The sequence below is a fragment of the Lynx canadensis genome, chromosome F1 (genome assembly GCF_007474595.2).
Source record: "Lynx canadensis isolate LIC74 chromosome F1, mLynCan4.pri.v2, whole genome shotgun sequence".
Lineage (NCBI taxonomy): Eukaryota > Metazoa > Chordata > Mammalia > Carnivora > Felidae > Lynx > Lynx canadensis.
In genome coordinates this window covers 26197446-26212928 of record NC_044319.2, presented here as the reverse complement: position 1 = coordinate 26212928, position 15483 = coordinate 26197446, and the positions used below count along the sequence as shown (strand labels likewise).

General features: G+C 43.3%; 1 protein-coding gene across 5 annotated transcripts in view; it reads left to right on the top strand.

Moving 5' to 3' along the window:
• Positions 1 to 15483, top strand: part of CACNA1E (calcium voltage-gated channel subunit alpha1 E) — a 319528-nt gene that overhangs the window by 270725 nt on the left and 33320 nt on the right. For all 5 annotated transcript variants that reach the window (XM_030302660.1, XM_030302659.1, XM_030302658.1 and 2 more), the window contains 8 exons: positions 140 to 300; positions 815 to 952; positions 1787 to 1988; positions 2808 to 2972; positions 3647 to 3757; positions 7400 to 7483; positions 8268 to 8393; positions 11881 to 11946. In XM_030302660.1, the coding sequence (XP_030158520.1) occupies positions 140 to 300; positions 815 to 952; positions 1787 to 1988; positions 2808 to 2972; positions 3647 to 3757; positions 7400 to 7483; positions 8268 to 8393; positions 11881 to 11946 (1053 nt within the window). The remainder of the gene's footprint in view (positions 1 to 139; positions 301 to 814; positions 953 to 1786; positions 1989 to 2807; positions 2973 to 3646; positions 3758 to 7399; positions 7484 to 8267; positions 8394 to 11880; positions 11947 to 15483) is intronic.

The following is a 15483-nucleotide window of genomic DNA, read 5'->3' as shown; positions in this document are numbered from 1 at the left end:
GAGGTCACTTCTTAGTAAGGTGATATCTCCTGAGGCACCTTCTCAGTGGGGCTGGCTGGTGGTGATGTGGCCCTAGCTCCGCTCTAGGCAATTCCAGGCCATTCCAGGGACATACAATGCTCTTTACTTCTCTTTGCAGGCTGTCTTTGATTGCGTGGTGACTTCCTTGAAGAATGTCTTCAACATACTCATTGTCTACAAGCTCTTCATGTTCATCTTCGCTGTCATCGCAGTTCAGCTCTTCAAGGGAAAGTTCTTTTATTGCACGGACAGTTCCAAGGACACAGAGAAGGAGTGCATGTACGTGCAGCCAGCACAAGCCACTCACTTTCTGCTAAAGCATGTTCCAGTGATGCCCACTTAACCCTCCACAGATAGGTCTTCTCTTTCTCTCTTACCCATCTCTCACTTCTTCTTTTAGGAAAAAAGGCAAAATAGGAAACTGCTAAACTTTTGTGTCACACACAGTACATGGCATTTTACATACTGTTTTTCATTATCAATCTTTACAGTGACCTTTTGAGATAGGTTTCATTTACATACTCTAGATGTGAAAGCTGAGGCTCAGGAAGTTTAAACTGCTCAAGGTTGCATGGTGACTAGTAAAAGATTAGGATTTCATCTTCCATGTCTACTGGGCACCTAATACCACTTTTATTCTGCAATGATAGACTGCCTTTAATAATACACTGCTTTCTTCCTTGCATTTGTATCCTGATTATGACTTAGCCACATGATTGAAGTTTGTAGAATTTCCTTACTCTCCCACAAGCTGTAGTGAAGAGGCCCTATTTCATTTGTACTCTGGTTTTAGAGGCAACTATGTAGATCATGAAAAAAACAAGATGGAGGTGAAAGGCCGGGAATGGAAGCGCCATGAATTCCACTACGACAACATTATCTGGGCCCTGCTGACCCTCTTCACTGTCTCCACAGGGGAAGGATGGCCTCAGTGAGTGATGGGTTTGAGTTGGCATGCTTGTCTGTGAGCTGGGATAGGGCCACGTGGTTGCCTTGAGAAGCTTATTCAAGATGAATGAGGCTAACCCTTTGTTATTATACCAGGGAAAGTAAGTGGTTATGAGTGGGTGAGAGCTGGAAGAGAGGAGGAATGAAAAAACTTAAAGCAAAAATCAAGAGGGAGATAACAAAGTCAGAGATGTTTGAAACTCTTCTTGTTTTAGCCAATTGAGTTGAGTGGAGTCATCTGACTCTTGTAGAGCAAATGAGTTTTGAATGGCTCTCCACCCCTTAGAAGAATTCCCTGGGGACTGTTTTGAATACATTTATCCTCCACGTTGGCCCTTCACCTTGGGATTGAGGGTTAAGAATGAGTTGGAAGACTCAGAGACACTTTCTGTGGTCACACCTCTATGAAGAAGACAACAGAATGCAGTTTCTTAGGCTGCTGATGTCTGATTTTTCAGAGACTTGGCAATTATTAAGACCCCACTTTCTGGTGGCAGCATACTCTAGTTGGCAGTATGCCAGGAAGTCCAGGGGTCTCTTGGTATTGAATATGACAACCTAAGCTATAAACTAATGTCACTCTGTTGTTTAGCAGTTGGATGCATGATGGAACAGGGCATAGAAAAAGCAGTGGATCTGGGGTCACTGGATCTTCACCACCTTGATTATGGACCCTAAAAATTATGGTGGATCTGCAAAGTCAAAGAATTCATATAAGAAAATATAATAGGTGGCACATCTCCTAATGAAGCCTTGAGTCAGAGCCACTGCCAAGATTTCCATCCACCATCCAAGCCCCCTCATTCTGTCCCTACAGAGTCTTACAGCATTCTGTCGATGTGACAGAGGAAGACCGAGGACCAAGCCGCAGCAACCGCATGGAGATGTCCATCTTTTACGTGGTCTACTTTGTGGTCTTCCCTTTCTTCTTTGTCAATATCTTTGTGGCTCTCATCATCATCACCTTCCAGGAGCAAGGAGACAAGATGATGGAGGAGTGCAGCCTGGAGAAGAACGAGGTAAAAATAAGTGGTCTAGAGCATGGGACAGCAGGGGCTCCAGAAAGGGCTCTTGGACAGCAGTGGTAGGAAGGAAGACTGAATTTTCTTGACTTTATGAAAAAGAACAAAGAGATGGGAAAGATTAGTTATTCAGTCATTAAGTAAACATTTTTTTTTTTTTTTAAGAATCCGCTCTCTTAAGACTTAGGCATGAGGCACAGAGAACTGGAAGATTTAAGATGTAGTCCCTACCCTTATGCCGTGAGTAGTCTAGAGGTGGTAGTAAAAGATGTGTGCCAAATTTACAACATTAAGACATTTGCGTACCTGGCTCTGTCCCTCTGTGGCATGTATTTGCTATAAGGATAGGGAATATGACTTGCTTATTGCTGCTTTTCCAGTAACAAGCATAGTTCTGGCACATTGTCGAGCTATTATTTTTGTAATGGAAAGGAACCAGAGACTGTTAGAGACTATGAGAGAAATACAAATAAAGTGCTCTGGGAATGCCTAGGGAGATAGAGTTTTACTTCTGACCGAGAGCATCAGGTAAGGCTTCCTGCCTAATCATCTCAGCCACAGGCTGTGTAAAAGGACATTACTAGGAACCATAAAGTCCATATCCCATATGATATCCCAGTGCTGTGTACAGTTAAAGTGACCATGCACCTGTAGTTTTGTCTACATAATCCCTGTTGCCGTCTTTCCTTTTGCTTGTCTAGCCCTATCTTTGTTTTCATACACTGTCCTGTTTTTCTAGCCACCTAACAGAGAGCCCACCAATGTGCAAGGTTTAGGGAACTTGAGCTTGAGCTAATAGCTGTGACTTTCCTTCAGAGGGCGTGCATCGACTTCGCCATCAGTGCCAAACCTCTCACCCGCTACATGCCGCAGAACAGGCATACCTTCCAGTACCGCGTCTGGCACTTCGTGGTGTCGCCGTCCTTTGAGTACACCATTATGGCCATGATCGCCTTGAACACCGTCGTGCTGATGATGAAGGTGAGGGGGTGGTGGCTTGCAGGCATTCAGGAGACTGAGCCTTGGGGCCCGTTCCCTCACAGAGCAATTACATGTGCACTCGAGACACTGGGCAGACACTCCAGCATTCAAGTCTGTTGCCTCCTTACCTCCTTTAACACTGTGGAATCTCTTTTTGATCTTGTCCCATTCAACAGCCCAGCTTCTGGATCTTTGGAGCAAAATGCAATGAGACACATTGTAGCAAAGAAGTACAGTAGCTCCCAGGACCAGAGATGCTGATGGCAGTCAGATTCAGTCAGATTCAGACAAGAGTGGAAATGTGTGATCTAGGTGATCATGGGGTTCTAAAGGAGTGTTGGAAGAGGTTTGATCTTATTTAATAAAAACTGGTAAAGTAATTAACTCCAGAAAATGTTTCTATCCTGCCCACCTTCATCTCTAGGAAGACTGGCTATTTTGCTAATAAGTAGCCACAGCTAGGCATGGTCTGTGCTCTCCTCTGTTTTGTTTTGTTCTGCTACATGGGATCCATCGTCCTTCTCTCCAGCACTCGATGCACGTCTCTCCTCTGACACCACACACCAGAGTGTCCCCCAAGGGCAGGGATGAGAGATGGCCAGCCTCAGTGACAAAGAATAACCCCCTCACCTTAAGGGTTTGATTCTTTTTCTCCTCTTTTCTCTTCTTGGCAGTACTACTCTGCTCCCTGTACCTATGAACTGGCCCTGAAGTACCTGAATATTGCCTTCACCATGGTGTTTTCTCTGGAATGTGTCCTAAAGATCATCGCGTTTGGCTTCTTGGTATGTCATGGCATTTATCCCAGCATCACACTTGTCTTCCCTTCATTTTGGATGCATTCCCAGCCTTTGTTGGAAGGGGGGTGGTTACCACTATTCCAAAAATGGTTCACCTGACCTAATTGTGGGCCTGTTTCAACTCTCAATAAACTGCCATAAAGACAAGAGGATGTGTGAGGGTGTTAGGAGAAAGGGCAAAGGATCCCCAGCTCCAAACTCACCTAGCCATCAGTTCTGGTCCTTTCAGGTTCTGTCAGTGGTTTAAGGGTGACAGTCATTGGGTCTTGCTAGAACTACAATTTATTTGTTGATCGGAACCAAACAAAGATTGGACTAATAAGCCTCAAGTGTTGTTTATTGGTAAAAGGTATGAGATTTTATAATTCATATGGGAAAATACCTGTCCCTCTTAGCCTCAAACATAGCAGATACTAGATTTTACCTAATTGTCCTTCTCCCGTTAGTTACATGAAGCGTAATTTCTGCCTACAAAAATAAATGTTCATTGCTTAAGTTTACAAAGGCTAATGACCTTTAAAGTGCATGCGTGTGTGTGTGTGTGTGTGTGTGTGTGTGTGTGTGTGAAAGAGGGGGGGGGGAGGGAGAGAGAGGGAGGGAGAGAGAGGTTGATAGGTATGTATACTGGAATTAGGTTTGAGGGGGATTGGGATGAGTTTTTCTTGTATGAGTCTTTTACTTTTCTTCAACTATTAATTATAATTGCTTGGCACATTCTTGCATCTGCTCTCAACAGTGTTAAGCAAACCTAGCCCTTTGCTTCAGTGTCCTATAAACAAAATAATTCTCTCTGCACCCCCCCTCCTTGCTTCAGCGTTTACAGTGAGATCAGTGGGATGCAGATAAACCCACTTGACAGCTGTTTCACACTTATTTAGTGTGTGAGCTACCATTTCAAATTGTGTGTGTATGTGGCTTTCCCTGCAAGGAAAGAAACTTTGCTTATTATCTGAAAAAAGGCTTGTCTGGTAGCGGTTTTAGCAGGGACTTTGGGCTGGGCCTGATAATTGTGAGTGTTGATTGTAGGGGCTGCTTTTGGTCTCCTGATGGGTCTTTGAAAAGTCATTAACTTGATGGTTTGGGGAGGGGAGTTGAAGAGAACCCATTGCAGGTGGCTCTATTGTTGTTTGCTTGACTCCCCTTTGAGTATTTTGAGACTCGAGGAAATAAAAAAGTAAAAAGAAACTGCCACCAACAAAGATGTCTTTATAATACGGTCTAGCCGTGAGCAGGGTGAGCAGAGTGAGGGAGAAGCTGGTGCCGCAACAGGGAAAGTTTTTCTATGCATCTTGATTACTTGCATGTACCATTGACATTGTCTGTGACTTAAGTCCCCAACTGTGTGTTAATTATGGTGAATGCTGAATACATACTTACAAGCTTAACTAGACTGGCCCCAGAGTCTGCCTCCTTCCCACCCTCACCTCCATATTTTTATTCAAGGTCTAGAGGCATTTTCACCCATTAAAAGGCACATTAGGTCCAAACAAGTCTTTACACTGATATAGTACTCTAGGTTTCCAGAATATCCTAATGTATACTATTTTGTTAGATCTTCTCAGTGACTCTGAAATACACATGGCAGATGCCATCATTATCATTGTCGATGTTGTTCATTTAAATGAGGAAATTGAAGTTCAGAAAAATGGTATAGCTTTTTTAAAGATGACACAATAGGGGCACCTGGGTGGCTCAGTCATGTAAGCATCTGACTCTTGATTTTGGCTCAGGTCATGATCTCATGGTCTGTGGGTTTGAGTCCCATGTTTGGCTCAAAGCAGTACAGAGCCTGCTTGGGATTCTCTCTCCCTTTCTCTCTGTCCCCTGCGCCTCTCATTCTCATATTCATGCATTCTCTCTCTCTCTCTCTCTCTCTCTCTCAAAATGAAAAATAAATAAACTTAAAAAGAAGATGACCCAATAAAAGGCACTAGAATTGGAAAGTAGGATGGGAATAAAAAAGGAAGAAGAAAAAAGAGGGAGAGAATGAACATATATTGTTTGCCATATTAAGTATTCATTTTAGCCTTATAACAGCTCTTTTAGATAGGTGATACAGTTTCTTGTATGGATGGGTTAGGGCTCGTGAAGATTCAGTACTTTGCCCAAGGTTACTAAAAGGCAGAGCCAGCATTCAGATCCTGGTCTAATCTGACTTGAAAGCCCATGATCTGTCCACAAGAATCTACTAGTCTACCCTACACTAAAGCTCCTTCACCTGGAATCCAGAGCTTCTGTCCTCTAAGACCTAGAGTCGTGTTCTCTCTACTGTATGAGGGCCTAAGATCAAGAAGCTCACTCCAGGTTGGGAATAGTAGAGCCCTGAGAAATTATGAACTCAGAGACTCAACTTAGTTCAATTCCTGAGGAAGTAGGTACTCTTCATGGAAAGTGAGTTTGGGAGGCTGTGTAGCCTGTTTCTCTACATGCCCAGCAGATGAGCCTCTCTAAGCCTTAGTTTTGTCTTTCAAAACGAGGATCACAATAGCTATCTTAGAGGTTTATATACTTTGTTGTGTATACCCAGTTAGGCAATGTACCCAAGGTCCTTAGGTTCTAGTCCTGAGAAGGTGCTCAATAAAGGTAGCTTTGCTCTTACCACACTCCTTTGCTCTCCCAACTGCATGTCTCTGCTGACTCTTCTTGCCACTCCTGCCACTGAGTGTTTTATGAACATAGGATATTGATCTTGACATACCTGTAGGATCTGTGGGAGACACAAATGAACTGAAAGAATGCCAAGGGACTACCCCATATCTGGCACATGTCATAAAATTCACTAATGCTCATTGTGAGGGTAGGGGAGTTAACTTTAGCTGTGCTCTGAGAGTCTCCTATGGGAGGTGCTGCCCAAGGACAAGCCAGTGACTTTGGAAACCCAAGTATTCTGTTTCTTTTAAGGAATGTAGTCCAAAGTCTGTGTTCACCTGAGCACTGGAGATAGGAGGAAAGCCTCCTCTCTCTGTTAAGCAGAGTGTTACATGGCTGGTGCATCTTCCAGGTCCTTTATTTCTCCTCCATTTCCTTCAATACACTCATTTTATTACTCAAAAGTTGTAATAAAGCAGAGAAAGAGGAGAAAGATGAAGTCTTGTTTGTCCTGTTGCCCCGTGGAGTTAGGAGGAGATTTTTGGCACATCTTTGACCTTTAATCACTTAGAACATCTCTGTGATTTTTATTAATAGTTGAAAGTCAGAACTGTATATTTATAGAATCACATGGTATAATATAGATGACTTAAAGTTGTAGAAAGCCTTAGAGTGATATTGTAAATAATTTTATTGCCTTATGGGTGACAATGATCTTGCCTTTTTTTTGGACTTTATAATGTTCTTGGCCACAGATCTCTTTCTTACATATTTTTATGTAGCTTTTTAGTGACAGATTCAAAAACAAGGTCTTCAAGTAGTGATGAGACTGCTTCCCAAATGAGAAATGCCCAAATCAGTAAAGGAGAAATAGCATTTCCGATTAGACATAGGAAACTGAAGTCAAAGTTAGGATGACCTTGTACATGAACTGACAAGTTTTAATTCCAAGTTACAAACTTATGTAATGAAAGGTTTCTCTTCACCATTTCTTTTCCTCCTTTTTCTGATGCTCCCATGACCGAATTCACATGGCAGAACTATTTTCGAGATACCTGGAATATCTTTGACTTTATCACCGTGATTGGCAGTATCACAGAAATCATTCTGACAGACAGCAAGGTGAGTGGCTCATACATCCTTGTCTTTAAGCTTGGCCCTGGAATAGCAAAAAAAAAAAAAAAAATCCTTCTGTGCGTACAGCCCATTTTTAACTCGTCCAGCCAAATGTGTAGCCCTCTTGGTGTTGGGAGTTCATTTCCTCATTCCTGAGCATCCACCAGGAAATGCAAACATTGGAGGGCACTGACTGGATCTCATGGAAGGTTCTGTTTCATTTGCGTGACTCAAAAAGCAGCTACCTAATGGGGTGAGTGCAATAGACCATACCAGAAGAGGGCTCGTGTACACAGTGTCCTGCTAGATTCTTTAGGAGGCCCAAGAGAGGCATAGTATCTTTGCCATCAAGGTTGTTAGACCTGAATTGTTACCCTAAAACTGTTTATCCTAAAGAAGACTTGGAGGGTTCATCATAACTCTCTTTGAATGTTGACATGGCCACCATATGTCCTGGAGGGGTTATTAGGTATGTTCTTGGGCATCTAAGTGCAATTAGGACCACTAGGCCTGCTTAGAAGACTAGGGAGGCTAGTTTTGTATGATATATGCAGGGCACTCTTCTGGGGTCCTACCCATACCCTTCTACCTGGGAATAGAGTGCAGGCCTGGGAAGGCTTAGAGAGATGGTCCTCACTGGCCCATCAGTTGACGATGGGGTTGAAAACAAGACAGAATCTGTGTCCCAATTCCATGATCTGAATGAGGGATACATATGCAAATACTAGTGCTTAGTTTTTGCTAAATGACCGTAATGTCACTAATTATATGCTTCCTTTTGGTCCACCAGCTGGTGAACACCAGTGGCTTCAATATGAGCTTTCTGAAGCTCTTCCGAGCTGCTCGTCTTATCAAGCTTCTACGTCAGGGCTACACCATCCGTATTTTACTTTGGACTTTTGTACAGTCCTTTAAGGTAAGCAGCACCAGATCCTCCTCTCTTTCTTATCAGACAGCACAGCCGGGCCACACAGTGTCATTACACTGGTCCCTTCACCTCGAGGAATGAGTGTTTGTCAGAAGCATTAAATAGATACAGCAGTTCTTAGTTATAATGCAGCTCAGCCAGGCAGCAGGCAGCTTGTGTTTTACTGGAGAGAATCTCATTCTAGAAAAACACCTCCACATTATAACTCAGTTCCCTTCTTTGTTCGCTGAGGCCTGTTTTATCAGGTGTGCTCCCTCTCGAGGTATTCCAAAGCTCCTCCAGTGATCCTGTCCAAGTAGAGAGCCAGACACCTGTAGTAATGCATCTTCTGCATTTTGAGGGACTTGCCAATGGCTGTAGGTCACATTAAAAGTTTTTCAACGTGGGGCGCCTGGGCGGCTCAGTCAGTTAAGCGTCTGACTTCAGCTCAGGTCACGATCTTGTAGCTTGTGAGTTCGAGCCCTGTGTCGGGCTCTGCACTGACCGCTCGGAGCCAGGAGCCTGCTTCTGATTCTGTCTCCCTATCTCTTTACGCCTCCCCTGTTCACGCTCTGTCTCTCCCTCTCCCTCAAAAATAAATAAACATTAAAAAAAAATTAAAGATAAAAAGTTCTGCAAGATAATTCATAAGTCCCATCCATGTCTTCATCAGTGTGTGTTTCCTGAACCCCTGAATGTATGGCATGCTAATGGTCACCTCTGTGTCTTACTATCTAATAGGATGCTTGGGCAAAGTTAATGTGGTGAGCTTCTTTGAATGGTCTCATGGGGCTACACAGAGGTGTATGTGTAATAAATGTAAGTTTTAAAGATACCTGAAACCCACTTTAATGACAGAAACTTCCTATAAAAGAAGTTTTCCAAACATATTTAAATGTCTTCAGGCTGTAGCAGATATCATAGTCTGTTTTTAAGGCTTTGGGAGTCTAAGTGCTGCCCAAATGCCTACTATTTCCTCTTAAAGCTTTTGGGAGCACCTGGGTGGCTCAGCTGGTTAAGTGTCCGACTCTTGATTTTGGCTGAGGTTGTGATCTTATGGTCATGAGATTAAGCCCCAGGTTGGGTCCCGAGTCAGGCTCCATGCTGGCCATGAAGCCTGCTTAAGATTCTTTCTTTCCCTCTCCCTCTGCCCTTCCTCTGCTCACACATGCTCGTTCGCTTTCTCTCTCTCTCTCAAAAAAAAAGCTTTTCAATGAATGTGCTTTAAAAATAAATTTGATGAAATTGATTCAAAGATGAGAAATCATGAATTTACTAAATTGCCTCCTTTATTTTAATTGTTTATGTATTTTAATTGAACTAAAGAGGTTAAGCCAGTGAATTCAGTGATTTCTTCTTCATCATTTGGAAAAGTGTGCACCCTACACCATCATTACTGACTTATTCTCCATTGAGATCCTGCGGGTTTGATATATGAGAAGAGTTGTAAGGATGTTCAGGCTCCTACCAGCAACCTTGACATTTTTATCATATCCATAGTAATTGTTTGGTGTCATAACCCTCTCAATGGGGTTTCTCATCTATTCTCACCTCAGTGGAAAGAGTTTTTCCAAAGCCACATGACAGAGGAGAAATCTAAAACCTTAGCAAGAATTTACCGAGTCTCAGGTCAATTCAGATTTAGAATCTGATACACACACCACTCTTTAAAACCTTTTTGTTAGAGACCTTTCGAATAAGTTACAGTTAGTGAGTCTCTCAAGAAATATGTGTCAGCCTGTCACATTATCATGCTCGCCAGTTCTCTGTAAAACTGCATACTGTTGAGGGCAAAGAAAAGCATGTCAAAAATTGATGGTCAAATGGTTGGCTTATTGCAGTGAATATAGAACAGTGAAGACAAGGTGAATCAGCCTCTAGGTGACACTGTGATGGATAGGTGTTTCCTTTTTGGAACAGTCCCAGGACACAGTATAGAAATTGTTTTCTGAAAGTCGGCTTAACAAAGGTTCCCTCTGCAAATACACAGCAAGGAGCCACACAATATAAACTGCCCCCCGGGGGCCATGGCATAGCCACGCCCTCCCCCCTCCACCAGCCGTGACCATAGCTCAGTTCTCCAACCAATGACTCCTACTTTGTTCTTCCCTCTTTATCCTTATTTTGAGTTAGAATTTATAACATGATAAGAAAGGAGATCAGAATAAATCTTTGATCTTTTCCCAAAAGCTGGCGGGGTGTGGTAGGGAGAGATGAGCTAGGGACTGGAGACCTTGGAGTGTAGAAGGTAGAATAAGGGCAGAAAGTAAGCAGAAGGTGATAGAAGGTAGCGGCACCTCAAGTGGTAAGAAACCTGCCTCCCAGCCCTCTCCTTTCAGCAGACGGAGTCTTCACATGGCCCCTTGAAAGGCAGCCATTTCCCTTATAGATCCTGGGAGTCAGCACCTCACTGGAGAGGGGATTCTGTAGGCAACTTGGTCGCATTTTAATTTTATCCTTTATTCTAAAGTCTATTCTAAAAGTCTCCCAAGGCTCTTCATTTAGTTAGCTCTGTTGATAAGCCCTGCCCTGCCCCTGCAGTCTGAAAGCCTTCAACTAGTCTCCTGGGAGGCGCATTGCACACACTCAGGATAGAATGGAGACTGCAAGCTGCACGGTCCTCCAGGAAGCTTCCTGAATGGTAAAGGAGAGAGGCTTCCATGTCAGCATGGAGATCACCCCCAAATCATAGAGCCCTCCCTGGCCCCCAAAGGAAATTGCCCTACATCCTCCCCCAGCCAGTTCTCTGTAGGTAGGCAGTTCCCTACCTCACATCTCTTTCACTTGCCCCCTTCACCCCTACAATTGAAATGTTATCATCCCACAGTGGCAGTTAGCTTACATGATATGGAATTTTGTGCCGCATGGCTTCATGGCAGGGTTTTGCAATGGCTAACACTTAAAGGGCTTTTTGGAATTTTGCATGATATGTAATGAAGTGCCAGGAGGCTTAAACATTGGAAAAAGAGTTTCATCGGAAGATGAAGGGGTCTTCTAGGAACTGACAAACAACTGAGACCCCTAGCTGGCTTCTTTGCTTCCAGATTCCCTATTATGGGCTTGGCATTGAGTGAGGGAGTGGGAAGGGGTAACATAGGTATTTGAGGACCCAGTCTAGGTGCTTTCTGTGTAATTTGCATCACAATTGCCCCGGTTATTAATATTCTGCATGCAAAGTGGGATGAATCTCAAGCCCAGGAAGTTTCCCTAGCTCTCCTTAGAGATCTGGGCCACACTTCTGGGTGAATGAACATTCTTGACAGAAAGTAAATGACAAGTCTGTCTATGGACAATAGCTTACATATTTGTCAGAGGACATGGACATCTGCAGAAGTGTGGCACTCCAAATCAGAATAGCCCCAGGGAATAGGGAGTCCCAGCCTTCCACTAAAATCGGCTTCAGGGCAAGAGTTCTAGTACTGCCTGTAACTGTGGGTGTGGAGCCTGTGAGCTGCCTCCCTTTGAATTCATGGTCCTATCTCTGCTTTCTCTCCAGGCCCTCCCCTACGTCTGCCTTTTGATTGCCATGCTTTTCTTCATCTATGCCATCATCGGGATGCAGGTGAGCTGGTATATTGGGGCCTGGTTGGGGACAGTGACAGATTGTCACTGGCTCACCAGCCTTAGCATCCAAGGTGGAGGGTGCTTCGAACCCCTTTTTGCCTATGGGCATGCTCCCAAGATCTTATTGCAATGTCACCTTGGGAATGCACGGTTCCCCACTCAGGTTACCAAGGTATTTGCAGTACAAATCTGGTACAGGGGTTTCATCTGAGGTTATCAGATCATGGTGCTGACTTACAAGTAGTGGGACTTCTGTGAACACAACAGTAGGGCTAAAGCAAAAGTGACACCACTGTTCTTAGCCAGAGAGGTCTCGCATAAGACCAAGGAGGAGGTGAGGCTCATGATGATCCATTTCTCAGCATCTCCCATATTTGAGCTAGACCTAAAAGAAGGTCAGATGGTTGTTCCCTCATACACAACAGCACAAAATATATCTGAGTTAAGTCTTGAATGGCTAAGATTTACACCCTAAGACCTACCACTGGGAACAACTCAAAGGGATCCTAGCAGCCTGCCTAATTCTAGGGACACCCAAGGGCCATGTTTCCATCCTGGATATTTATGCAGGTAGCCAGAGGTCCACTGAGCAGAAGATGTCATAAGATCTTCCTAAAGTGACTGTCATTTGTGGAAGGTGGACTCCTACTATAAACAGTCAGTGACACATCCCATGAACATATCCAGTTAGACACACTGGACTGTCTGCTTGTTTCAGGGGGGCTAACTTTCTGACTTGGAGATGTTGAGACTAAACCCTAGCATGGAAATTCAGCCAAGTGGCAGTCTCCTGCAGTCAGGCAGTCTGGCTGCCTTTGGACTGCCAGCTGCCTTCTCAACAGTGCCTGCCATCTAGAGCCACTGCACACATCTCCCATGCTTGCTGTGTCAGCAGCCTTTTGCCAAAGCATCTCTGAAATGTCTCTTCTTTATGCTCCTCTCTCTTGCATGCACTTCTTAATTTTGTTCATCTCCTAACTGTATTACTGGAGAGATTTTTGTTCTCCCAAAATACAATAGAATGTCAAGTATCAAAAAGCGTGAGACTTGGTTGAGAAGTAGTGAGTTCTCCTTTAATGAAGATATTTCAGGAGAAATGCCATGATGGCGTCAGAGCTGTGCTGTAAGCAGAATCCCTATGGAAATTTACGATCAGCTTGATGATGTCTATTAAGTCCCTTCTAACTCTCAAATATTTGATTCTAGAATTTAAATGTTCTTGAACAGCCAAATGAAACTTAAATTTTTGTCCATGATTAAAATAGCTCTTACTTCCTTTCATCTTCAGTCAAAATAAACTAGAATAACACCATCTCTAGTACTAAACTATTAGCATTATTGCTGATAATGATGATAATGCCGTTTACCAATACCTGAATTCCTGGGTGTGCCAAACACTCTCCAAAATGTTCTAACCCCACTCTTCCTCCCTGTCTGCAGGCACACGCACAATACGTGACTAACGTATTTGAAAGTGATGTGAAAATGTTTATGGGTGGGTTTCATTGTCTCCACTGACGCTTAACATGGTTAAGTAACTTATAACATACTCAAGGTCCCAGTAAGTGGGAGAGCTGAGTTTAATTAAATCTCAGCTCTGTCTGCTGTACAACCCATATTCTTAGTGTACTACATGTTCTCTCTCCTCCCACCAACAAGCAAATACAAGTATTTATTTGACCCGTTGGTGGGAAGTGGGAGCTGTTCAGTCATGAAATTGTGATATTTACAATAACTGTGATGTCTAATATCTTATTTCCCTTAGACTTCTTCCCCCAAAATAGGAGTACTGTTTCCATTACACAGGGACACAAATGGCTTTCCCACTGTGACTTGCCTTTAGAGAGCCATCCTCCTCCTGTTGCATGATAGAAACCCCACACTGTGCACAATGCAGATACGTAGCTTGTGGCTAGAGAAATTGTATCTGGTATAGTCACAACAAAGTAGAGGGATCCATCCAAACAGAAAGACATAAAGGCAGGAGACCAGTATTGGAAAAATAGATAGGAACAGGATGAATCTGTGAGAAGAACCATTATTCTGAACTTTCACAGTCATCTTGGAAGAAGAGAATTTTGCAGAGGAATCTGAAGAGGGAAGGAAGGAGTAACTTGCTGGGTATGGGAAACAGTCCAGGGGCACAGATCATTAGGAGGTGAGGCTTTCTGCCTCAGCTCCTCCACTGACCAGCTCTACAAACTTGGTCAAGTCACTGAACCTCTCTGGGCCTTAACACCCTCACCGGAACCATAGACGAGTTGGATAGATGTCTTCACAGGTCATTTTATGTTCTAAAGTTCTGTGATTCCAAGTGAAAGTAGATTTAAGCTTGTACTTCTGTTAAGCGTTCTGGTGGGTCTCAGTATCTCTTCTTTTTCTTTCATGCTCTTTTGGTGTAGGAAATTTGGTCTGGGACAAGGACTAAGTGAAAAGCTAAAAAATAAAAAATGAATAAATAAATAGAAGGTGGGATTTTAAAAACTGCCTTCACAATAAATATGTATTTATACATTTTTGGCTTAAGAACTATAGTCGATTCAAAACAGCTTCAGTTTCTTTGACTATTACACACATACCTCATGCAAAATCACAGCATGCCCTCCCACTAGTTGATAGCTGGATAAGGTGTTTGAGAAAATCATAGTGAGGACAATTAATGGTGGTTTCAGGACTGTCAGAGGTAGAAAAATCATTGTAAGTTGTGTGGATGTGATGTGATAAATTGCAGATGTTGGGCCAAGAGAGTGAAAAGGAGAGAAGGTGATGTGAACACAGGTATAAGGATGTATGACAGTTTCCTCCCGGGGTGCCTGGAACTAAATGTGGTTGTTGGGGATTTTTTCAGTTCTACTGTCTGTCTGTTTGTGGGCCCTCCACCCTCTTATCTTCCTCCTTCCTTTCTTCCCCTGTGCTGCCTACCTTGCCACTTCCGTTCTCCCTGAGAGACAAGTAGTATTTGGGTTTTGAAAAACCGTGTGGAGAACAAATCCCCAAAGCAGGTGTCAGTGGGAGTGACTTGAGTAAAATAGCTGGGGGCAGAGATCGTTCCTCAACTGCACATTCTAAAAACTGTTCGGGGGAAAATGTGTTCCATTTAGCATATATTAGATAAACTGAAGTATGTTAAATATAGTCTGGAAAGTGTCTCAAAGGGCTGGAAAAGTGACCTGTAAGCCTTCAGTTGTACCATCATTGACTTGTAGGAATAGATCCTGATACCTGAAACATGGTTGGGAGGAAAGTCCATGTGGAAGGGTACCCCTCTCATCCGAAGAAACTTAGGGTCTCAGAGTTCAACATTATTCACTGTCTGTGGATAAAGATCTCTGAGTTTTCCCTTCTTTTTTTTCTTTCATGTGAATTTGCATGGTGACCACATTCTGGGCTCAAAGACCGAAAGCAGATTAGCAAATTCATTCTATAGCCAGGTCTGCCCATTCTTTCTCCTTTTCTAAGTATCCAGTTTTTCTGACTTTCTTCATCCTATTGGTCTGGACTTTGCTTTGTGTGCATTCATTGTCATGGACTCTAG